Source organism: Barbus barbus (genome assembly GCF_936440315.1).
Source record: "Barbus barbus genome assembly, chromosome: 19".
NCBI lineage: Eukaryota > Metazoa > Chordata > Actinopteri > Cypriniformes > Cyprinidae > Barbus > Barbus barbus.
In genome coordinates this window covers 23,031,217-23,051,913 of record NC_136747.1, presented here as the reverse complement: position 1 = coordinate 23,051,913, position 20,697 = coordinate 23,031,217, and the positions used below count along the sequence as shown (strand labels likewise).

Here is a 20,697-nt window from a genome sequence, read left to right as displayed (position 1 = left end):
CATGTATTTACTGTGAAACATGTTTGACGTGGTTGTTTTTCTGATTTTTTTTTAACCTTCATGAACCACAGCCTGCGAAATGGGTGAGTTTAAAATTGCTTTATTGATTTGTAAAGAATATAAATCAACAAACCCCTGGCTACGCATCAAAATCTTATAAAACATGTAAAATGGCAAACTACAAAACGAATAGAGAATGTATAAAATGTATTCACATGCACTGATTCATTTTCACTACTTTAAGTATTATTTGAAAAATAAATTTGGTAAACAAGAGTGTAAAAAACAGCAGGGAAAAGACCCAACAAATTGTATAAAATTATATGCAATGTATATGCAATGCAGTTTACATTTCAATACACTTTAGTGGCATATGATGGAATCATATGACAAGGTACAAACAAATTACATTGAGAGAACACAATCGTGGTAATTACACTGAAAAAGAAATATTAATATAACTGGAATTTGTACTGTTAGTAATGGGCGTCTTTCACCAAATGTTCATTGTAATTTCACAAAATACATGGTCTCAAATGAATAAATAATTTGTAGTGATCTTGCACATTATGAAAGTTTAAAGAAAGGGGGCTTTAGGTTATCAGTGAAAGCTGCATTTTGACAAACTCCGTGGGTGCATAGTTTATTGAACTATACTTTCTTTTTTCTTATGTCATGTAAAGAACTGTAATACAGTCTGTCTATATTAGCATTTTTTATAATACCAGCCTATAAACTTCCAGGGATTTCAATGAATAATTAAGACAGTTCTGCAGTTAAACTATGATGTTTACTGTACTACTACAATGGAAAACAAATAATTACAATTAGCCCTTAAAATGAGATTTTCAGATCTGTCTGGCTAATGACAATCATTGATGTTTCTCACCATGCACATCCTACATTAAGCATCATTGTGATGTTAGAATCAAGATTTAGCAGCTAGTCTTTTAAATTTCAGTTCAAGGAGAAAGCATTGATACTTCGATGTTTCTCCTGATCTGAAAGGTAACTGACTGGTGACATCATATCGTAGCCCCTAATACTGAAACAAATGGCTGGGATAAAACATTAACAATCAAGTTTACAACATCACTTCACCCAGTAACACATTATGATCAGTTATAATACAGTTATTTATGATGATGGAATAACAATGTGATTACATTTTAAAATATTTGATTGTATATTTATGATTTCAACTAATTTATAAGCATAGTACAGGCTATAAGGACCATTTTGAGTTGGGAAACCAACAAGTGTCTATAAGACGCAATATATTTTATTGCCCGTTGGCACTGAATCAAGCAACCTATTGCAAAGCATTGCTCATCATAAAATAATAGTTCTCTCAAAAAAATGCAAATTTGCTATGAATTCAATCACTCTCCAATCATCCAAGATATAGATGAGCTTATTTCTTCATCAGAACAAATTTGGAGAAATTTAGAAGTTTGCTCATCGATAGATCCTCTGCAGTGAATGGGTGCCGTCAGAATGAGAGTCCAAACAGCTGATAAAAACATCACGTTAACTCACAAGCAATCCACACAACTCCAGTCCATCAATTACTCTCTTGTGAAGTGAAAAACTGCATGTTTGTAAGGAACAAATCCATCATTAAGGTGTTTTAACTTTAAAATGTTGCTTCTGACCAAAATACAGGTCCGAAATCCATCATAACACTTCCTCCAGAACAAAAAAATCCATCTTGTGTTGTCCTCTCATATCAATTTATATTTATTTAGAATGGTTATTGCTTGTAAACTGTGCTTGATTTGTGCATATTTCTCTCCTGATTCAGACGGGATGACTTTTTCACTGAAGAGACATCAATATTATGGATTATTTATAGATTATTGTGATGCTTTTATCAGCTCTTCGGACTCTCATTCTGACGGCACCCATTCACTGCAGAGGCTCTATTGGTGAGCAAGCGATGTAATGCTAAATTTCTCAGAATCTGTTCTGATTTAGAAACAAACTCATCTACATCTTGAAGAGCCTGAGGGTGAGTACATTATTAGCAAATTTTCATTTTTGGGTGAATTATTCCTTTAACACAAATCCCATCTGCACTCGTATGCGTATATGCTAATAAATGTTCACAAAAGCTTTCAGAAAGGAGGTAGAAATAAAATGGTGCCTTGAGCATGATTGCTCTACAATCACAAAAGTAACAGAAGGCAATGTAATGAGGGCACAGATTCAGTTTTTCTATGTAGCTAAGAAGAAGGCTGGAGGAAATGGCCTTGCTATGTTTCCCGTGCCAGGATTTCTCACCAATGACAGTGTGTGAGAACATCTGACATTTGTTTTATGAAAACATTGTGAGGTTGCTTCCTTAGCAAATGTTTATGCTAGGGCAATTGGCTCTCGTGGAAAAGTTTAGTTAACTTAAAAGTACTGTATAAATGTGTGTTTACATTAACATACTTAAGATTAACATTACAAAGCGAAGGTTTGTATAGACCCCAAAAGCACATGTGTAGCAAATAAATGAGCAAGGCTATTATGTGAATGTAAATGCAGAATATTGAAAACAACTGAATCACTGTGATCAATCTGTAGCTATAAAGGTGACTTGACCACACAGCTGTATCTCCTAAGAAAAGCGAATAGGCAGTGATTTGGCGAATTAGCTAAAAAAAAAAAAATGAGCACCCACATGTAATAGGATTCATGAGTAGTACAATGCAAAGAAGGCCTCAAAACGGATTTTCCCGACACATTAGGTCCATGTGCCAGTACAGTCAATCGATAATACTGGTGTAGTAACAATAGCAATATAGCGCTTAATTCTGTTCAAGTTTAAAATGCCTTACATGTTCAAATCAAAAAGACAGAAACGTATGTCTGTGGAATTATTCAAAATGCTGATCCTGTGACTCCTCCTCACACACATACACAAGTTAAAAAAGACTGTTTTGAGTTTTGGGGTGCTATCTGGTACAATCATACGCCACGTCTGACACGTCTTCATACTCTTCAGCATGTGCAGGGCAGAGTTGTAGTGTTTGACCCACCTAGCTGCCCCACTGCCATTAGCAGAATGTCTTTCTTTTCTTTATAAAAGCGCAGCTCCCGTCCTGCCAGACGGGCCTCTTCCAGCTCGCGCTCGGTGGCGGCCATCTCTCGATTGATGGTACCGGATAAAACGTGTTCTCGACTGACCCAGTCAGCGGCCATTTGTGTACGCATGTCATCGTCTAGCGCTCGGTGGGAGTAATGAGCAAGCACTTCCTGTTTACAAAAAAAAACCTGATTGTTATACACACCATAGACAGGTCCGTGAAACATATTAATGGGCCAAATAAATATTTACAAGAAACTAACAAGGGAATAATAACAAAAAATAAAAAAGAAGAATTAATATATATATATATATATATATATATGGGTTTTTTTTGTTCCCAAATGCAATCATATTTTAGTTTTCATGAACATTTTTGCCAGTGTTATTTTACTATTATTGAGATACTATTATAGTTGTTTAATTAATATTTTGAATTCATTTTACTTTCACCTTTTTCATTTCCAAGTTTTAGCATTTGTTTGTTTTTGTCATTTTTATTAGATTTTTTAAATGTCTATATTGTTTTTTATTCATTTTTGTTTCACTTATAGCATATCAAGTTAAACTGAATATTTTTTTTTGTATATTTTATTTATTAAATATTTTATTAAACTTTTTTTCAAGTAACTATTTATTTATTGATTTATGACATTTTGCAGCATCTCTCTGATCCTAAATCTGTCCGGAACAGTATTTAGTTTGGTGGACTTTCCTACATTTTACTTCATTACTTTCCTAGTATTAGGAATAATAGTTTCTATGCTACTTTTTTTCTTTTTATTTCACTGTGACTAGTTGGCCAAGTTTCTGAAGTCAGAATAGTTGTTGTTGACATATAAACATGGTCGATCTTGTCAGAATTGTTTTAATGAATGGTATTTTGGGATTGAGGAGGACGTTCTGAGATCTGAAAGTTACAGCATGTTTTTACATAGTGGAGTAAACCATTTTATCTCAAAAGATGAAGGTAAATATGACTCCTCATGATATGACTCTTAAGTATTACTGAAAATAGTATAATTGTCTGTACCTGACGAGAGCATTGCCTTTCTCTCATGGCTTTCAGACTACCATTCCAATGGAGAAGCTGGAAAACTGTCATCAGTTCCTAAGAAAAAGGACAAAAATTAAAATCCACATGTACAGTTAAACACAACTTTTCATTTAGTCCAATATAGATCTCACTTACCTGGAACTCCAGCATAGATTTCCCCTTATTAGACTCTAACATGAACCGAAAAGCACCGATGCCTGTACTAGGGTTATCAGCTTCTTCTCTGTTTCCCTACAGTAAATACAAATGAGTAAAGGTCAACAATACGTTATTGTTCTGGGTTTGATTTGAAAGAAATTAGTACTTTCATTCAGCAAGGATTGCATTAAACAGATCAAAAGTGACAGTAAAGGCATTTATATTTTTACAAAGCTTAAATGAATAGTTCACTAAAAAAAATTACAATTCTGTCATTAACTACTCACCCTCCTGTGGTTCCAAACCTGTAAGTCCTCCGTTCATCTTCAGAACACAAATTAAGATATTTTTGATGCATTCCGAGAGCTCTCTGACCTCCCATAGACAGCAAGGATCCTAACACGATTAAGGCTCAGAAATGTAGCAAGGAGATCCCTAAAATAATCCATGTCCATCCATCAGTGGTTCAACCGTAATTTTATGAAGGTACGAGAATACTTTTTGTGTGCAAAGAAAATAAAAATAAAGACTTTATTCAACAATTTGTTTCCGTGTAACCCTATAGCACCATTTTGGAGAGTATCACATATGTAAACAACGTATGTATGCGGATAGTGATACGTTGTTTATGTTCAGATCGTAAGGATCAAAGAGTAAGGATCCTTGCTGTCTGTGGGAGGTCAGAGAGCTCTCAGAATGCATCAATATATCAAAATATCTTAATTTGTGTTCTGAAGATGAACGAAAGTCTTACAAGTTTGGAACGATATGAGGATGAGTAATTAATGACAGAATTTTCATTTTTGGGTGAACTATCCCATTAAAAGCTCCAGTGCCCATTCATTGTAACTGCATGGTGTTCCCCAGAAAAAATAAAAGAGTAAATGAAGCAAGAACTTTAATTTTTAGGTGAACTATCTCTTTAACTGGAACACAAATCCACTCAGAAAGTGTGAGAACTCACATTAAAAGAGGCTAGAGCCTCACACACACTCTTCTCTATGAATTCATCTGTGATGCGTCGAGATGGATGCTCATTGAAAACAGAATTCATTAGGGCAATTTTGGCCGCGCTCCGTCTTGCTTCAGCTTTGGTCGGGCAGAACTGAGAAGATCAAAGATGCTATTTAACCACACTGTAATCGAATCCTGAAGATGCTCACAGAATTAATTTCCAAGAGATCCTCATGAGAAAACATTAGGCAGAAAATATGCAGACACAGCAACCAAAACACAATTATTTATTTCTGAGGATCTGAGGTTCCAAGACAAATGTAAAGAGAATATTGCTTGCCTGAAAACTCCCAAAGCAACTTCCCCCGGGGAGACTGACGTAACAGACGTAAGGGGGGTTATTGGATGGGACCATCTCATAAACGACAAGAGCCCCGTTCCTCAGGTCAGCGCCTCGTGACTGCTTCATCTGCCAGAACTCCTGCAAGGCCTCCACAACATTCACTGTGGGAATAAGACCATCGGATCAGAGTATACAACACCATTCTAGTATATTTTAAGACTCATGAGTTCAAATGTGGTTTGAAACACCAGCAGTCACATTCACATATCATCAAACAAACACCTGATATCATGCACTAATTCTTCAGTTGTGCTAATTCTAATCAAGTTGAAGAAGCACCCTCTGTGGTGAAATCAAATTTTTACTTTTGTTTAATTGTCTGTCTGGTATTTTTAATATGCCTAAGAGAGTTCACCCAAAAGTGAATATTCTGTCATCATTTAATCACCCTCAGTTTGTTCCAAACCTGATAGTGGCTACTGGCAACTGTTCGGTTCAAAATATCTTCTTTTGTGTTCAACAGAAGAAAAGCAGCACATACAAGTTTGGAACAATTTGATTGAAAATTTACGAACTTGTTTTTACAAAACAAGTTCGTAAATTCATCTTTTACTATGACTGCATCAGTAAACAATGAAAAGCACATGCTCATTGAATGGCTGATTTAAAGGAAGCTTGTTGTTGTGGAATTGCTTGGATACTAGTTTCTAACAGGAAATAAGGGTGGTGTATTTAGACGGTAATGAGAAAATCACAGCCACACGTAACACTCAAGCACAAATTTATAAAGGTATTTCTTCTGCAAATGAAAGCTAAGCTTCTTGGAGGTTGCATTCAGACAGTCTGAGGTGTCTAGCTTAGGCTTAGCCTGCCTCTAAAGAACACTGGCAACAGTCTTATCCAATAATAATCCATTTAATGTAATTAGGTCAGCATGTCAGGGGGCTCAATCTGAGTGCTTGAATCGAATGTTTAAACACCCCTACGGTGTCCAGTTAGGGAGCTGCATGAGTGCATCTCATGAAGAACATGTCTGGGTAATCTATTGACAATCAAAAAAACTATATATTCCAAGAAAATTAGACTTTTTTTTTTTTTTTTAAATAATATTATATAATTCATACTAAATGCAAAAATCTTAATGGTTCTAAATATAGGCTTTATGCAATTTCTTTTTTTTTTCTTTTCATTTTGGAATGAAATGAGATTCAAAACTCCTACTGCTGAGACACCACCAGAGGTTATGTTTTATTAATTAAATTCCCTTTTTTAAGCAAATTCGTAAGATGTTTCAATATTCATTTCTGAATGTGTTTGCTGTAAATATCTTGCATGTGGGTCAATTAAGTGGCACATTTTTTGTCCAGATCTAGTCGATTAAATAATTCAAAAATACATTAAAATTTAATTCATACAGAGAATGAGAATCTCTCCTATGATAAATTTTTAAATTCTGACTTAAAAATCTAATTTTAGAGGGCTTAAAGTCAATGTCTGGGTGCTGTAAATAATTTTGTTTATATACATATATGATTAATATTTGAAAAACATAGAGAGATAGACAGACAGACAGACAGATAGAATATTAAATATCATAGGCCTATTTGTAATTGGTCAAATTAAGTAACCCCAAGAAAACTTAATGATATTCATTATTCAAAAACTAATTTGTGAAAATAAAGATTTGTACTCTCACGTGTGTTTAATGTGCATGTGAAATTTTATTTTACTTGTTATATGATGCTAAAACACTACTTTTTAAATACTTACATTTTGATAGGCCCTATAAATAAAAAAACTCAAAAATATAAACTATGAACCAATTTGAATACAAATGTTTACATTTACATTTTAATTGTTAAAAACAACATCAACAACAACAAAAAACATTGTTTATCATGGACCCTTATGCTCTCATGTGCAAAACATGTCCATGTTCACCCTACATACCCCTGCCGTATCCTTGCGTGTGTTTGGCAAAGCTCCGGACCACCGCGTCCACTGCCTCTCTCAGAACCGCCGGGTTGCTGGGATTGGACAGACCCAGACCCGCCGACATGTCCACCGAACCGAACCCGCTGCCCATGATACCGGACCCGAGGCTGTGAAGCTGGAGGGGCGGCGGAGGTGGCGGCGGCCCCGGGGAGGCAGACACCGAGACGTGGGAACCCTGAACCGAGGAAAGAGTGCCGGTCACACCCGGCCGCAGGGACCGGAGAGTCCCGGTCGCGCTCGCTCCGTATCCGATACCGGGCTGTAAGCGCTGATGGCGAAGAGACTCCATTGTCTCGAAAAGTGATGCAAAACAAACCAACACAAAGGGAACGACTGCTAGAAACGATTGCAAAGCCGATTAAAAATGCATATGACAAACAGAAAAGTGTTTATCGAAGGTATGAGGTTTGTTAAGCTGATTGGGCAAAATATTATTTACTCTTTGGGGCGTAAAACTGCCATAGGGAGGAAAAAGGAGCAGCATATGCTTGTGTTTGACCAATAGATGGATTCACGCTGTGTGACGTGGCACGTCCGGCCAAACCTTCCCAAATGCACAAATCTCTCAAACCAAATCAATCTAACATAGCTGTTTTAAAATATTTTTGCTATACATGTTTATGCATATTTGTGTAAATAAAGCCCTCTTCACAAAGATAGCCTACTAAAATAGAAAACTAGAGCCACTGAGAACAACTAGGCTACTACTAAACATGACAAGACAGGCTACTTCTTGCTGGTATTTTATTAGAGCAAGAGACCACAGATGAATAGATACAAATATTAACTAATTGATATCACCATACTTCCCCAGGTGATTAATCACAGCACATAAAGACAATTTTTGTAGGCCTACTGTACATTTCATGAAAAGTTGTTTGAATATGCAAATGCTGCATTATCAAATAAACAATGCTAAATTTGCACAATCTTCCATAATAATAACCCCCAGAAATTATGATGTCTCATAAAGGCCTCACTGTTTTATAAAGAGTTGCACTTTTTCTAGAGTTCAGAACAGCATCATTTTGTTTTGTCAGAATAGCACAATTTTGTAAAAACAAGTTCGTAAATTTTCAATCAAATTGTTCCAAACCTGTATGAGCTGCTTTTCTTCTGTTGAACACAAAAGAAGATATTTTGAACCGAAGAGTTGCCAGTAGCCACTGTCAGGTTTGGAACAAATTGAGGGCGAGTAAATGATGACAGAATATTCACTTTTGGGTGAACTCTCTTAGGCATATTAAAATTGGATAAAGCAAATTGCTTCTTTTTGTTGAACCATACTGATGGGATTTGGATATGTATTTTAATGCTCCATAAATAGAAAATACTGTCAACAGCCAAAAATATAATAAATAAATGTTCACCATTTTGAGAAAACTGCCTTTAAATGCATGCACAGATTCAAATAGATGCAATAGATGTGTAATAAAGCAAACATTTAATGTTTTTTTCCACTAGTCTGAAGGAAGACATGTTATGAAAGCAAAATAGCTTAAAATCTTAACATTTTTTCATGTTTTTCGTGTTTAGCCTATGATATACAACAACAGCAATTGCCTACAACATATCAAATATTCAGCGGTTGAGTCTGGTAACAGTAACCAAACCTGCCATGATATGTTATTGTTTTGTCAAGTATTTTGGAATACCACTGGAGTTATAGGAGGGACCTATGAATTAATCATTTGTTTTTGATTGTTATTGTTGTTAAATGACAGCTCTGGCATAGACTGAATCAGTAGGTTCTCTCTCTTTTTCATTTGATGTATATGTTTATATACAACCTCTGTGACAATAGCACTCTTTGTACCTGATGTAAATTTGCACTGACCACATGTTTATGTGATCCATTAAAAATGAGTCAGTTGCTTCCTTCTACAATCTTTCATGTTACTTTGTGTTGAGCTAAATTCCCAAGGGTGATCATATGTCTACCATCTCCTTCTGCATGGTTTATAACAAGCTGCAAGAAGTATAGATTGAAATATAAAACTGGCGAGAGCTCTGGAAAGTTCACTGAAAGTATGCACAAAGAAATGGCACAAAGCACTTGAAATGAGCTGCAGTGATTACTCATCCTTCTGTGGTTCCTCAATGATAGTTTTCTATTGAAGAAGTTCCCTCTGTGATGGCAGTAGAACATTCTGGAAGTCTTATGCTCACCATATGCTTAAAAGGCCCGGCTGAATGCTGCTGTTATGAATACGAGAGACATAATACATTATACAGAACAAATAATACAATATGTTTTTGACAGTAGTGACCCTAAAAAGTATTCAGACACTTAAGCTACACCTAAAATTTGTATTAGTTTATTTATTAGTTTCTTACTTTATAGTTTAATTAGGACAGATATCAACCAGTGACATTTGTTCTGAAAACAAATGATGCTACCCTTTGCTCATAACTATAACTTCATGTATCATTTTGCAGTAAATATTTACATGTTGATGGCAACAGTGTCAAATATTTTAACTGATCTCAGTTCAGTTTTATAATTCTGGTTATTTATTTATTATAATCCATACAAGAACACAGATTTTACAGACCCCTCATATTTAATGGTATTAACTTATATATAAATTACATTTAATATATTACAATTTTCTTAGCAGAATCTTTAAGATAATATGCAGGTTCGATCCAAACCTAAACTCCACCCCTGTCAGTTTTTTGCAGTAATGACTTATCGATTGTACACTATTCCTTAAATATGAAACATGTACACAGCCCTATTTCCGATGTTCCATAAGCGCCACCTGCAGTCAGACAGTGGATTCACATTTTCATTCAGCCTGTCTGCAGTTTTTAAAATCCAACCGGATTTTATGTAGTGTTGTAAATTATAACCGGTTGATGGAAAACAAGCTAATGTGCATTCTAAAAATCAAAACAATTCAGATAATAAGGTAGCCTATCTACAATTATTGCCAGAGCAGATAAAATACTATAATCATTCATCAATCTAAATCATATCCTTTTTCTTAAAAATGGTTTAAAATCTAAAATGTGAGGTTTATTAACCTATTTCATAAAACTTTTTTTTTTTTTTTTTTTACAAAAAAACTTTCACATTGTAGTGACCCAACCAACATTTTGTCCATTAAATATAATTATTTGAATGTTTCTGCTGTTTATTAATAACTTAACAACTGATTTTGGGTGGTGGATGGTCGTTGAGTTTTTTTTTTTTCCAGGGTCCCTTGGAAAAACGTTCGGGATCCACTGGGTTAAAGTATGTTGTTTTGTTTGATGCTTCCTTTTATGTAATACAGCAATGTTTTATGCATATCTATTTGCTGTTAATTACTAAAGAACATGTTGCAACACAAGAGCAATGTTTATTTAGGCCAGTCCAGCTGTAACAGTCAGGCATTTGGGAAGTCCCAACAGATTTAGCTCTTGTTGTGTAGACGTGTCATTAGACTGCTTGTCTCTATATATAGGGAGTTAATGCATGTTGTTGGGAGTCTTTACTTCCCCTCAAGTCGACGATAAGACCGCACTTCACGTTCAGATTGTCACTTTCACCTGCTTTTGTCAGTCACAGCTGAAATGAGCTGTCTGTATGCGCGACACGACGCTTTATTCCCATTGGCTGTTTAGTGTTTAAGCGGAACGGTATTGGAGAGAAACGCAAACTCGGAATTCCCGAAGTTCGCGAGACGGATCGCGCGTGGTGGAATTAAACGATTGCAGACAGAATAGCGCGTGCGCAACTCATCTGAGGCCGTTTTAAGCACGGTAAGCGTTTTATTTAACAGCATCCGTGTATATAATCTGGAACGAGTAGGTAAGGATCCTTATTTCATGCGGAAGAGGGTTGTGTTTATTCTGCATGGCGTGTGGTGTTGCTGAACGCTGAATTGGCCACAGCCTATTATGACAGCGCGTTACCAAATTAAATATGTCCATATAAACGCGATAAACAATAGGCCAGGAATGCAGCGAGGCCGTCCGACCATTTTTGATCACATTTGAGTGTGGCTTTATAGACTGCAGCAGTATATCTTGTGTATTGTTCGTGGCATGTGTTTGCCTGTTGTTATGTAATAGCTGTAATTATCTTGTTGATTACATCGGTTCTATCAAATTAAATAAATAAGGCAAACAGTGTGGATTATATAATAAGTGTGGTTAGGTTCACTGATTCTTGAAGAATGCAACGAAAAACCTGTACAAATTATGTTTATGCATGTATATGCATTGTTGTTTAGTGAACCTGTTAATTATAAGATGTATTTACCTATGCGTGGGTTTAGGCATCCTCCATTTTCTCACAGAATGTGTTTTTCCTTGCCTGTCACTGTCAGATACAAACATAATGTGTCAAATATGTAATATAAATATTAACAAATCTAGCATTAGCTTGAATGAATGAACTGAGACTATAGCTCAACGACATGCATTGAATTGTTACCACAGTAACAAGATTGCAAATCTTAACAAGTTGGCTAAATGAAAATGTGCACATCACACATTTATTGAAATAACCTTTAGTAGTCATTTTGTGTGTTGCTTGCAACACTTAAAATGAGGGAACTGACAGAGCTGTGAAAAGGTAGAGACAAAGTTTTGAAACCTTAGACAGGATATAGTAGTAATGTTTCTTTGTTTTTCTTGAGTTGACTATATGGTTTAATCAATATGAATTATTGAGTTATGAGTCTCTGAAGACCGGTGGTTTTAGGGATTATTGATAATGCAATGGCATTAAAGACAATCCATTAAATAAAATGGCATATTTGTGGTAATTGATCATCTCTGGTTAATTTCAAAGTGTAAATATATATTATATATTTATATAATATAATATATTTTTATTATATAGAAATATAAATATATAAATATATAAGTTATAGGATGTGTTGACTGCGTTATTGCAGTCAAAAATCAAAATGAGTACAATCAGTTGTTCATTACTGTATGCAGAGTGTAGGTGGAATTATGAAATTAGTGCAATACTTGCAACAAAATGAATGTATGCTATCACTCATTCTGCTAAATGTGATGGCCTGAACAGTAGATAATGATGGTAAATCAATCTTTCTGCCTGTGGCTATTTTCATTATGTAGGTGCTGTGCAGAGCCACAAGAGGGCCATGTCTGATAACAGCACCGGCAGCACCGGGTCATCCAGTAATAGCTGGACTCTGCTTTCTCCAGAGGTTTGCAAAACATTTTATTAAAATGCTTGTGTTAGTGATATGGTCTGATTTGTATGACTGAATCAGATGTAGTGATGTGCACTTTTGATTTTTAGGAGGCTGCTGCGGACCCTACGGCACCAGTGGATGATGGGACGGAGAGTATTGGAGATGCACCCAGTCTTTCAGAAGAAATAGCAGGTTATAAACCTACTTTTTAATTAGTAGTAAGGATCAGTGTTATTTTGGGAATTGGGAAAAAAGTAAAATAACAAAATTTTTGTTTGCACTATCATTCAAAAGTTTTTTTTTTTTTTTTAAAGGAATTAATATTTTTATCCAGCAAGGACACATTAAATTGACCAAGTGACTTTAAAGATTGTTAGGAAAAAAAAAAATATATTGTTACTTTGAACTTTCTATTTATCAAAGAATTATGAAAAAAGTGTCATGGTTTCCACAAAAATAAAAAGCAGCCCTATTGTTTTCTACATTATATAATAAGAATTGTTTCTTGAGCACCGGAACAAATATATTAGAATTATTTCTGAAGGATCATGTGACATTGAAGACTGGAGTAATGACTGCTGAAAATTCAGTTTTGACATCACAAGAATAAATTATATTATAAAAATATTAAAATGGGAAATAGTTGTTTTTAAGTGAATGAATATTTCACAATATTACTGTTTTACTGGTCAAAGAAATACAGCCTTGCTGAGCATAAAAGACACTTTAAAAAATTGTACCAACCCAAAACTTTTGAACTGTAGTGTATATTAATGTGCTGCTTATAGGATCTGTTGAAGGAAAGGGCATCATCTCTATAGTTGTAACACCAATTTGTAGATTTTGTAATGTGAAACTGTGTTTATTTCAGGAAGCTCTTTGGAGGTAAGGTCACATGACCCCGAAACGCCAATGGTGGAGACTGTTTTGTCAGAGGAGGGTCACCAGGTCAGTGCATCACCACCGGTATGTAAAGCGCGTGACGTTCAGTTATCATTCTATATCACAGCATTTGTTTTGTACACTTTATTCATATTGTGCACAAGCATGACTTGGTCTTTAAATTCAACCTTTTTTTTTGCCATTTTGAAAGTGATTAAGTCGGTTTCGTTTGTTCAGGTGTCCATTCATGCATGTGAAAAAAAAAATAAAGAACTTAAAACTGGATCAGATTGTAACTACTATATAATATTTTAATCTTATTTTAAACTTCTTTTTCTCTGTTTATCTACTAATCCTACTAAAAGTGGTGCCTGTAATCTGCATTTGAAGTTCGGACTACTTTTTTTTTTTATACTTAATGCCAAATTGTCTCCTTCCTAAAAGACTTAACATTTGTATGTTGTCCGATATCCAGATTTGCCAGGAAACATCTCCAGATTTCTTTGAGGAAATGGCAGCGTCTGGTCATACCGATGTTGAGCTTGATCCTGAGATCCATGCTCCTGTCATCCATGACACAATCACCAGTTCTCCCCCTGACAGTGACCTTCTGGGTGCTGTTCCCTTCAGCATCTCTACAGAATCAGCCTTTCAGTTTTCAGAGGAGTCGGTCCTTGACGAACCCACCGAAGAGGATGTTTCTGATATCTTCCCCGGCCAGCATGTTCCAGTCCAAGAAAGCCCCGCCCCTGAACCAGAGGCCAAAATCACCTCCACTCCCGAACCATTCAGAGCAAATAGCTCTTCTCCAGATGTCCCTGTGAGCCCCATCCCAGAAATCAGTGATTCTTCTGCAGTCCCTGTGCTTGATATTCATGCTGATGTACCTCCTGCTCCTGAAACCCCGCCTCTGGCCCCGCCCTCTGAGACTGATACAGGATTTTGTTCCACAGTAGAAAGCCCCGCCCCTGACAGCATTTACCCTGAAACCATTGGTTCGGTTGAAACTGAGGAGGAGGCTACTTTTGAGAAAGAAGACATAAAGCTGCCAGACAAATATCCAGATGTTATCAGAGAGCCAGGTATGATGTTCAAAAAAGGTTTATTAAGTACTATATGTTCAAGAAGATCTTTTTCAGCTTATAAATTTGTTTTCATTATATTTAGTCATTGTGTTGTTTTATATGTATACACACACACACATTCAGTATGTATATACAGTACAGTAAATATGTTTTGTTTTACTTTGTTTTTGTGTGAGCATCTCTCTCTCTCTCTCTCTCTCTCTCTATATATATATATATATATATATATATATATATATATATATATATATATATATATATATATATATATATATATATATATATATATAATTATAATTAGTGTGTGTGTGTGTATATATATATATGCACATTATAAAATGATATATTCAATTTATATTATAGTGTGTGTATATGTGTATATATATATGTGTGTGTGTGTGTATATACATTTATGAAAATAAATTATATAAATAAATTTAATGTATTTGTAATATATAATGTAAAATGATGTATTATAATTATTTAACTTTATGTATTTAAATAATTAATTTTACTGAATTTGTTTACTGAGTTTTAATATATTAAGCATGTTCTAGAGTTTTTTTCTTCCACCATTACTTATATTTCAACCCAGTTTTACCATATTTCTGCATTTCTCGTTTCTCCTTATTTTTTCTGTAATGTTCAGAATCTCTTGGTGCTGAACTTCCAGCGGGCACCTCAGCAGACGATGATGGTCTGAGGCTCCGACATGTGCAACCTACCATATTGCTGAAGCGAAGCTCGGACGAGGAGGAAGAGGAGGAGGAGGAGTTTAACCTGCCAGCGAGGAAAGAGGAGAAACGAGGTTTCTCTTTGAATCAGCTGATAGTGGGAGCTTTGGTCCTGCTCTGTGTTGGATCATTCTTTTTCTCCGGTGAGTTTTTTTGTGACATCGATACGAATCTATAAAGTCACAAATTTAAATCACACTCTGTAATTGGTCCTATAAAACACATAACATCTGTTGTGCATAATTCATATTTAGCCGATGGTTATGAGTACACACCTCATTATACGATAAAGACCATTCATTTCCCATTTTCAGTGGTTTGCATTCATGTTGTTATGTCTCCAGGTTCTGTGGTTGACCTGTCCGATGGTAGGTTCATAGTTTGAGCTAGGTGGCAGTATATGCTTGTGTTTGAGCTGTAGCTAGGAGTTGCCCTCCAGTGCTGATGGTAGAGGTCGTTCCCATCACATATTCAAACATTAACAAATGAGTGGGGAAAAAAGGTACATTTACCTGAGGGCAGCCTCTATCATCAGTCTGTATCATCGCTGCGGATGCACTGCTTTACCAAAGGGCTTATCAGCTGGGTGCTTCTACTCTTCCCTTTTAAAGTTGAAGTGTATAATTTCTGGGCCACATTTTGTCAAACACTCTTCCAGTGCTCAAACATACAGGGAGCTTCCCAAACTTACACTTTTGTTCAGGCCACTCAAACAAACAGACTGCAGTTTGGTGTCACTTGGGACAAGAAATTACACACTTGCTTTTTTTCTAGTTGTTTAGTTTCAGTAGTGGCTGCCTCACCCTGAAATGGCTTAATGCTGGGATTCTGCTGACATGAAGTTTTTGGAGAGAATGCCAGGGTTACTAAATCAAAAGGCAACTTGTTTAGGTTTTTGTGGGGTGGGGGGGGGGGGGGGGGGGGGTGGAAGTTTGGTGTCATTTAAGATTTTTTTTTTTTTAATTTTCAGCATCATTACTCCAGTCTTCAGAGTCACATGATCCTTCAGATATTATTATCTGATATGCTGATTTGGTGCTTAAGAAACATTTCTTATTATTGCCATTGTTAAACAGTTGTGCAGTTATATTTTTGTGATTTTAAAAAATCTGGATTGTTTGATGAATAGAAAGTTAAAAAGAACATTATAAATACCTTTTATGGTCACTTTTAATGAATACATCCTTGCACAATAAATGTATTATTTTCTTTCTTTCAAAAACAAAAAAAGGATCTTTCTGACCCCAAACTTTTCAGTGTTACAGAAAGACCTGGTTCATATATCCAGACAAAAAATGCCTGTGAAAAACAATCTAACTCCAGAAATGTGTGACTGCTGTTGCGTAAACTACACTGACTTTTACTTACAGTTTTTGACACTAACAGTTTTGTAATTCACTTCATCTTGTCTGTGAAATCTCAAAGAACATCACAAATCTATTTTCTCTCCCGCAGATGATTTTGATGGTACAGAATTAAGTGACCAGGTTTGTGCATTGTTTTTTTTTTTTTTTTGTCTTTGCTCTGTTTCATTATTGACATGTACAAGTTAATTTCACCTCTGACTTGTGTCTCTGTTTCTAGGAACTTCTTGATAAACTTGCTCAAGAGAATAAACAAATAAATATATTAGAGGCTCAGATTGAGGTTAGTCCACAGTTCATCTATTCTCTAACTTTGACCACATGTCAATAAGGAAATCTCGTGGCATTAGTAGTGAAAACTTCAAATATTAAGTCTTTTGGTTGTTTTCTATGTGAATGCAGTTTTCACATTAAATGGCCTTGTTGCAGGGCCAATAGCGCATTTCAGCAAATTGTTTTCAGATGTTGAAATCTTAGGATATGGTCTTTGTCACTGATCAGTCACAGAAAGAAGAGTTGGACCGGACTCTGAAAATGGCGGCAGATATGCATAGCACTGAGAAGGGAGCGCTGGAAAATGAGAACACTAAATTGAAAGAACAATTGTCTGATCTGCCTGGTTTAAAAGAAGAACTACAGACTCTGAGAGCGAGAGTTGCTGAGCTCACAAAGCTTACCGGTATGATGAGAGAGTGGGAATGGCACATGAACAGTATTTGAATTTTAAAACTCAGCAACTAAATTTGGATGTATTTGGATAGGGTATGTACATTTAACAGCCAAAAAATTGAACAAGATGAGAATGAGGTTGTTAGCTTTTACCCTACTGTTTAAAGGTTTGTGGTCAGTAAAATATATTTTAAAAGTAAATTTATGCTTCTATTCAGCAAGGACACTAAAGACATCTATAATGGTACTAATTATTTACATTTCAAATAAATGCTTTTTTTAAATTTGTAATAATGTTATAAAATTATTACTGCTTTTACTGTATTAATGATAAAACAAATGCAGTGCTAGTGAGCATTTAAAAAAAACATTTAAAAAACAATCTCACCAATCACAAATTTTTGAATGGTAGTGTATATTTATACACACAATAAACATTACTAATTAACTAATCTATGAATTGGTAATCAGCTGATATTAGAGTTTTTTTATTTATTTATTATTATTTATCGGTATCTATCAGTGTCTGATATTTAATTGTGATTGCTAATGGCTATTATTTTTACATTCAGATACCTTTCTGTCATATAACCCTGACTGGAAGTTTATCTATAAAAACACTAATAATTTAATAACACTGCTGAATGTAATTTTTAGCAAATTTCAAAATAAGTGCCTTTTATCATATATTCCCTGTTTTCTCAGTGCACATTATAATATTGTGTTGCCTGAATTCACTTGTAGTAAAAATGTCAAAAATTTGTTTTACTGTTTTGTTTAGATAAGATATGATATTTTTTATAATTAAACCATTAATTTTTTACAACCCTATATCAGTTGAAATGTGGAATAATATATATATACAGTGTATTCTACTATTTCTTTTTATCCTTCATTTCAAGAAGATCTTCCACAACAGCTCCCCGACTCTGGCCCGTCTTCCACTGGTGAGTCTAGTCCAGAAGTAACTGAGAAACACTGGGATAAAAAAGAAGAACTCAAGCGTCAGAAAACTCTTTTGGAGGAAAGCCGGAAGAGGCTGGAGGGAATGAAGAAACAGGGCTGGAACAAGCATGGTTTAAGGGAGAGCTTGGTGGAGATGCAGAAGAGACTCTCAAAACAGGTGGATCAGCTGGGCAAGCGGGAAGAGTGGAAGAGGAAACACCAAGAGCACAAAGGAGAAAAGAAGGAATGGGGCAGAAAGAAAGAACACGACAGTCGCTGGAAGAAGGACGAGGTGGAAAGGGGAAAAGAGTGGAAGCATGGTAAGGACAAACAGAAAGACCATTTCAAGAAGTACAAAGAAGAATGGGACCACAAGAGGGATGAGAGAAGGCAAGAGAGGGAAAAGAGACAGAAGGAAAGGCCTTGGGAGGCCAAACCTTCTAAGCATCATCACCACCATGAGCAGGTAGACTTCTGGAAACACCAAGAAGAGCAGCTCAGGAGGAACCGACATCCTGTCGAAGGCTGCCATGGTGTGTCCAACTGCGCCGATGCAGAAGGACTTGTTCCAGTAAAGCTTGTAGAGTTTCAGGACCTTCTCGAGGTCTACCTAAGCAAACTAGATGGTGTTCCACAGGAAAGCAAGGAGTCTCTCAGCCGCCTCACTGCTCAGTTCTTCAGCGGCGGTGTTTTTGCCCACGACAGAATGCTCTTCAGCGAGTTCGCTGAGGATGTTGCAGATATCCTGGAAGATCTGGCAGATGGTTTAGAAGACAAACAACATGACAATGATTCCCTCGAAGAAGAGATGGAGGAGTTTGAGAAAGAGGCTCTGCTACAGTTTGCCGCCCCTTTGGCATAATTGGTGCTGCCTCCCACCACAGAAACTTGGTTGAATGGATGGAAAAATCCACCAAGTGAAGGAAAGCAAAAAGAAACAATCTTACCTGTTACTTTCCCCGGTCTTTACAGACTGTAGACGTAATTTAATGCATAGTGTGTAAGGAGTTTCTCCCTTTGGAGTCTTGTCATTAGTGAAGTCCCACGTGCGTTGGGTGTTTTGTTGTAAGCTACCTCCGTTAGTCCCGTTCTTCAATGCCAAACCCTTTGATTCTTGCTTGCTGTGTAAAGTGTCAGTCATTTCAAGCATTAAGTGTTGCCACATGAGTGAAACTACTTCACTTGCAGATGGATCAATCTAAACTGGGTAAGTGCAATGAGATTGGTGGAGAATGTCCCTTTATAGCTCTCTGAACGCCCAAAATTTACTTTAAAAACGATGTAGAATGTCAGAATTTTTCAGCAGATTTTTAAATTTCATTTTATTATTAAAATCCTGGTTTCTTTGCACCTGCCCCATGATTTTGCATACTAAGCTGGTGTCAAACCGGTTTCTTTTTAAGTTTTGTTTTCACCAGAGGTTTTAGAGGTCATTGTAAACGTTCAGGTTTTTTTGCTCAACTCAAGTTCTGCTCACACTTAATGGGAACACTTAATTTTTTGGGGGGAATTTGATATGTTAGCTTATGTGCCTTTACTAGTGAGCACAGAATGCTGGTACTGAAATCAACTCAAAACCACATTGAATGAAAATAGAGAAAGTTTCAGTAATGGTTTTGTTTGCACTGTGGTGATGTGGACATTTATTTATATCTTCTTTGTATCTTAGGAAAACAGCCATTGTAGTGAATCATCAAGATCATTGGATTACAGCTGTGCTATTGTTTGTTGCACTCTTTTGGGATGAAAAAGATTGAATTTAGCCCTTTTCTTGTCTAATTTGTAAATACGAAGAAAGCTATTTAATGGAACTCATAATTTAAGTTATAATATGGCACAATGATATTTAATGTAAAAGACAATTTAATACCATTTCAAAAGAAAGGTAATACAAGACCAAATGCCACAATGTATCAATATGAACAATTTTTTGATGATTATTAAAATGATGTATCATTGCCATGAGAATTACTCTTTGAGATTTATTTTACAACTGACAAAATTGGTGATTCCTTGAGGATGTCTAGTCTCATTTAGTCAATACCTCACTTTGACAAGTTTTGTTTCATATTCTATATAAAAGCACATTCAGTTCTGACCTTTAAAACTGATCTCTGTATTTGTTCCAGCATGTCAGTTGATGCTGAGTAAGTTTTGACAGCGTTATCAGATGAAGTTTTCCTGATGCCAGATGTTTGGATTGACAACATTTAGGAAACCTGATAGGTGTAGAGTAATCAACCTTCATGTGTTAGGTTATGCTTTGAAATAATCACAAACAAATATAAATAGTTCA

At 35.7% G+C, this 20,697-nt stretch overlaps 2 protein-coding genes across 17 annotated transcripts; one reads left to right on the top strand and one right to left on the bottom strand.

Annotated features, from left to right (window-relative positions):
* Positions 1-83: 83 nt before the first annotated feature.
* On the bottom strand, positions 84-8,087 carry LOC306885761 (LIX1-like protein). The gene is made up of 6 exons (XM_079442548.1): positions 7,516-8,087; positions 5,563-5,726; positions 5,233-5,373; positions 4,266-4,361; positions 4,107-4,184; positions 84-3,243 (listed from the first exon to the last, which is right to left on the bottom strand). Exons 1-6 carry the CDS (start codon positions 7,847-7,849, stop codon positions 2,989-2,991), a joined length of 1,068 nt encoding a protein of 355 aa, XP_079298674.1. The 5' UTR covers positions 7,850-8,087; the 3' UTR covers positions 84-2,988.
* Positions 8,088-10,951: 2,864 nt separating this feature from the next.
* Positions 10,952-20,368, top strand: LOC306885759 (uncharacterized protein). Of its 16 annotated transcripts, XR_013785574.1 has the most exons (12): positions 10,971-11,310; positions 12,643-12,734; positions 12,830-12,914; positions 13,594-13,688; positions 14,080-14,686; positions 15,339-15,566; positions 15,768-15,791; positions 16,879-16,910; positions 17,008-17,070; positions 17,289-17,466; positions 18,359-19,608; positions 20,071-20,367. XR_013785574.1 is itself a non-coding variant. In XM_079442541.1 (11 exons), exons 2-11 carry the CDS (start codon positions 12,669-12,671, stop codon positions 19,261-19,263), a joined length of 2,280 nt encoding a protein of 759 aa, XP_079298667.1. In that variant the 5' UTR covers positions 10,971-11,310; positions 12,643-12,668; the 3' UTR covers positions 19,264-20,368. The 16 variants fall into 16 exon arrangements, 12 of the variants coding, with proteins under 12 accessions (XP_079298663.1, XP_079298667.1, XP_079298661.1 ...); XM_079442541.1 differs by having other exon boundaries at positions 18,362-20,368; XM_079442535.1 differs by having other exon boundaries at positions 18,359-20,367.
* The last annotated feature ends 329 nt before the right edge of the window (positions 20,369-20,697 follow it).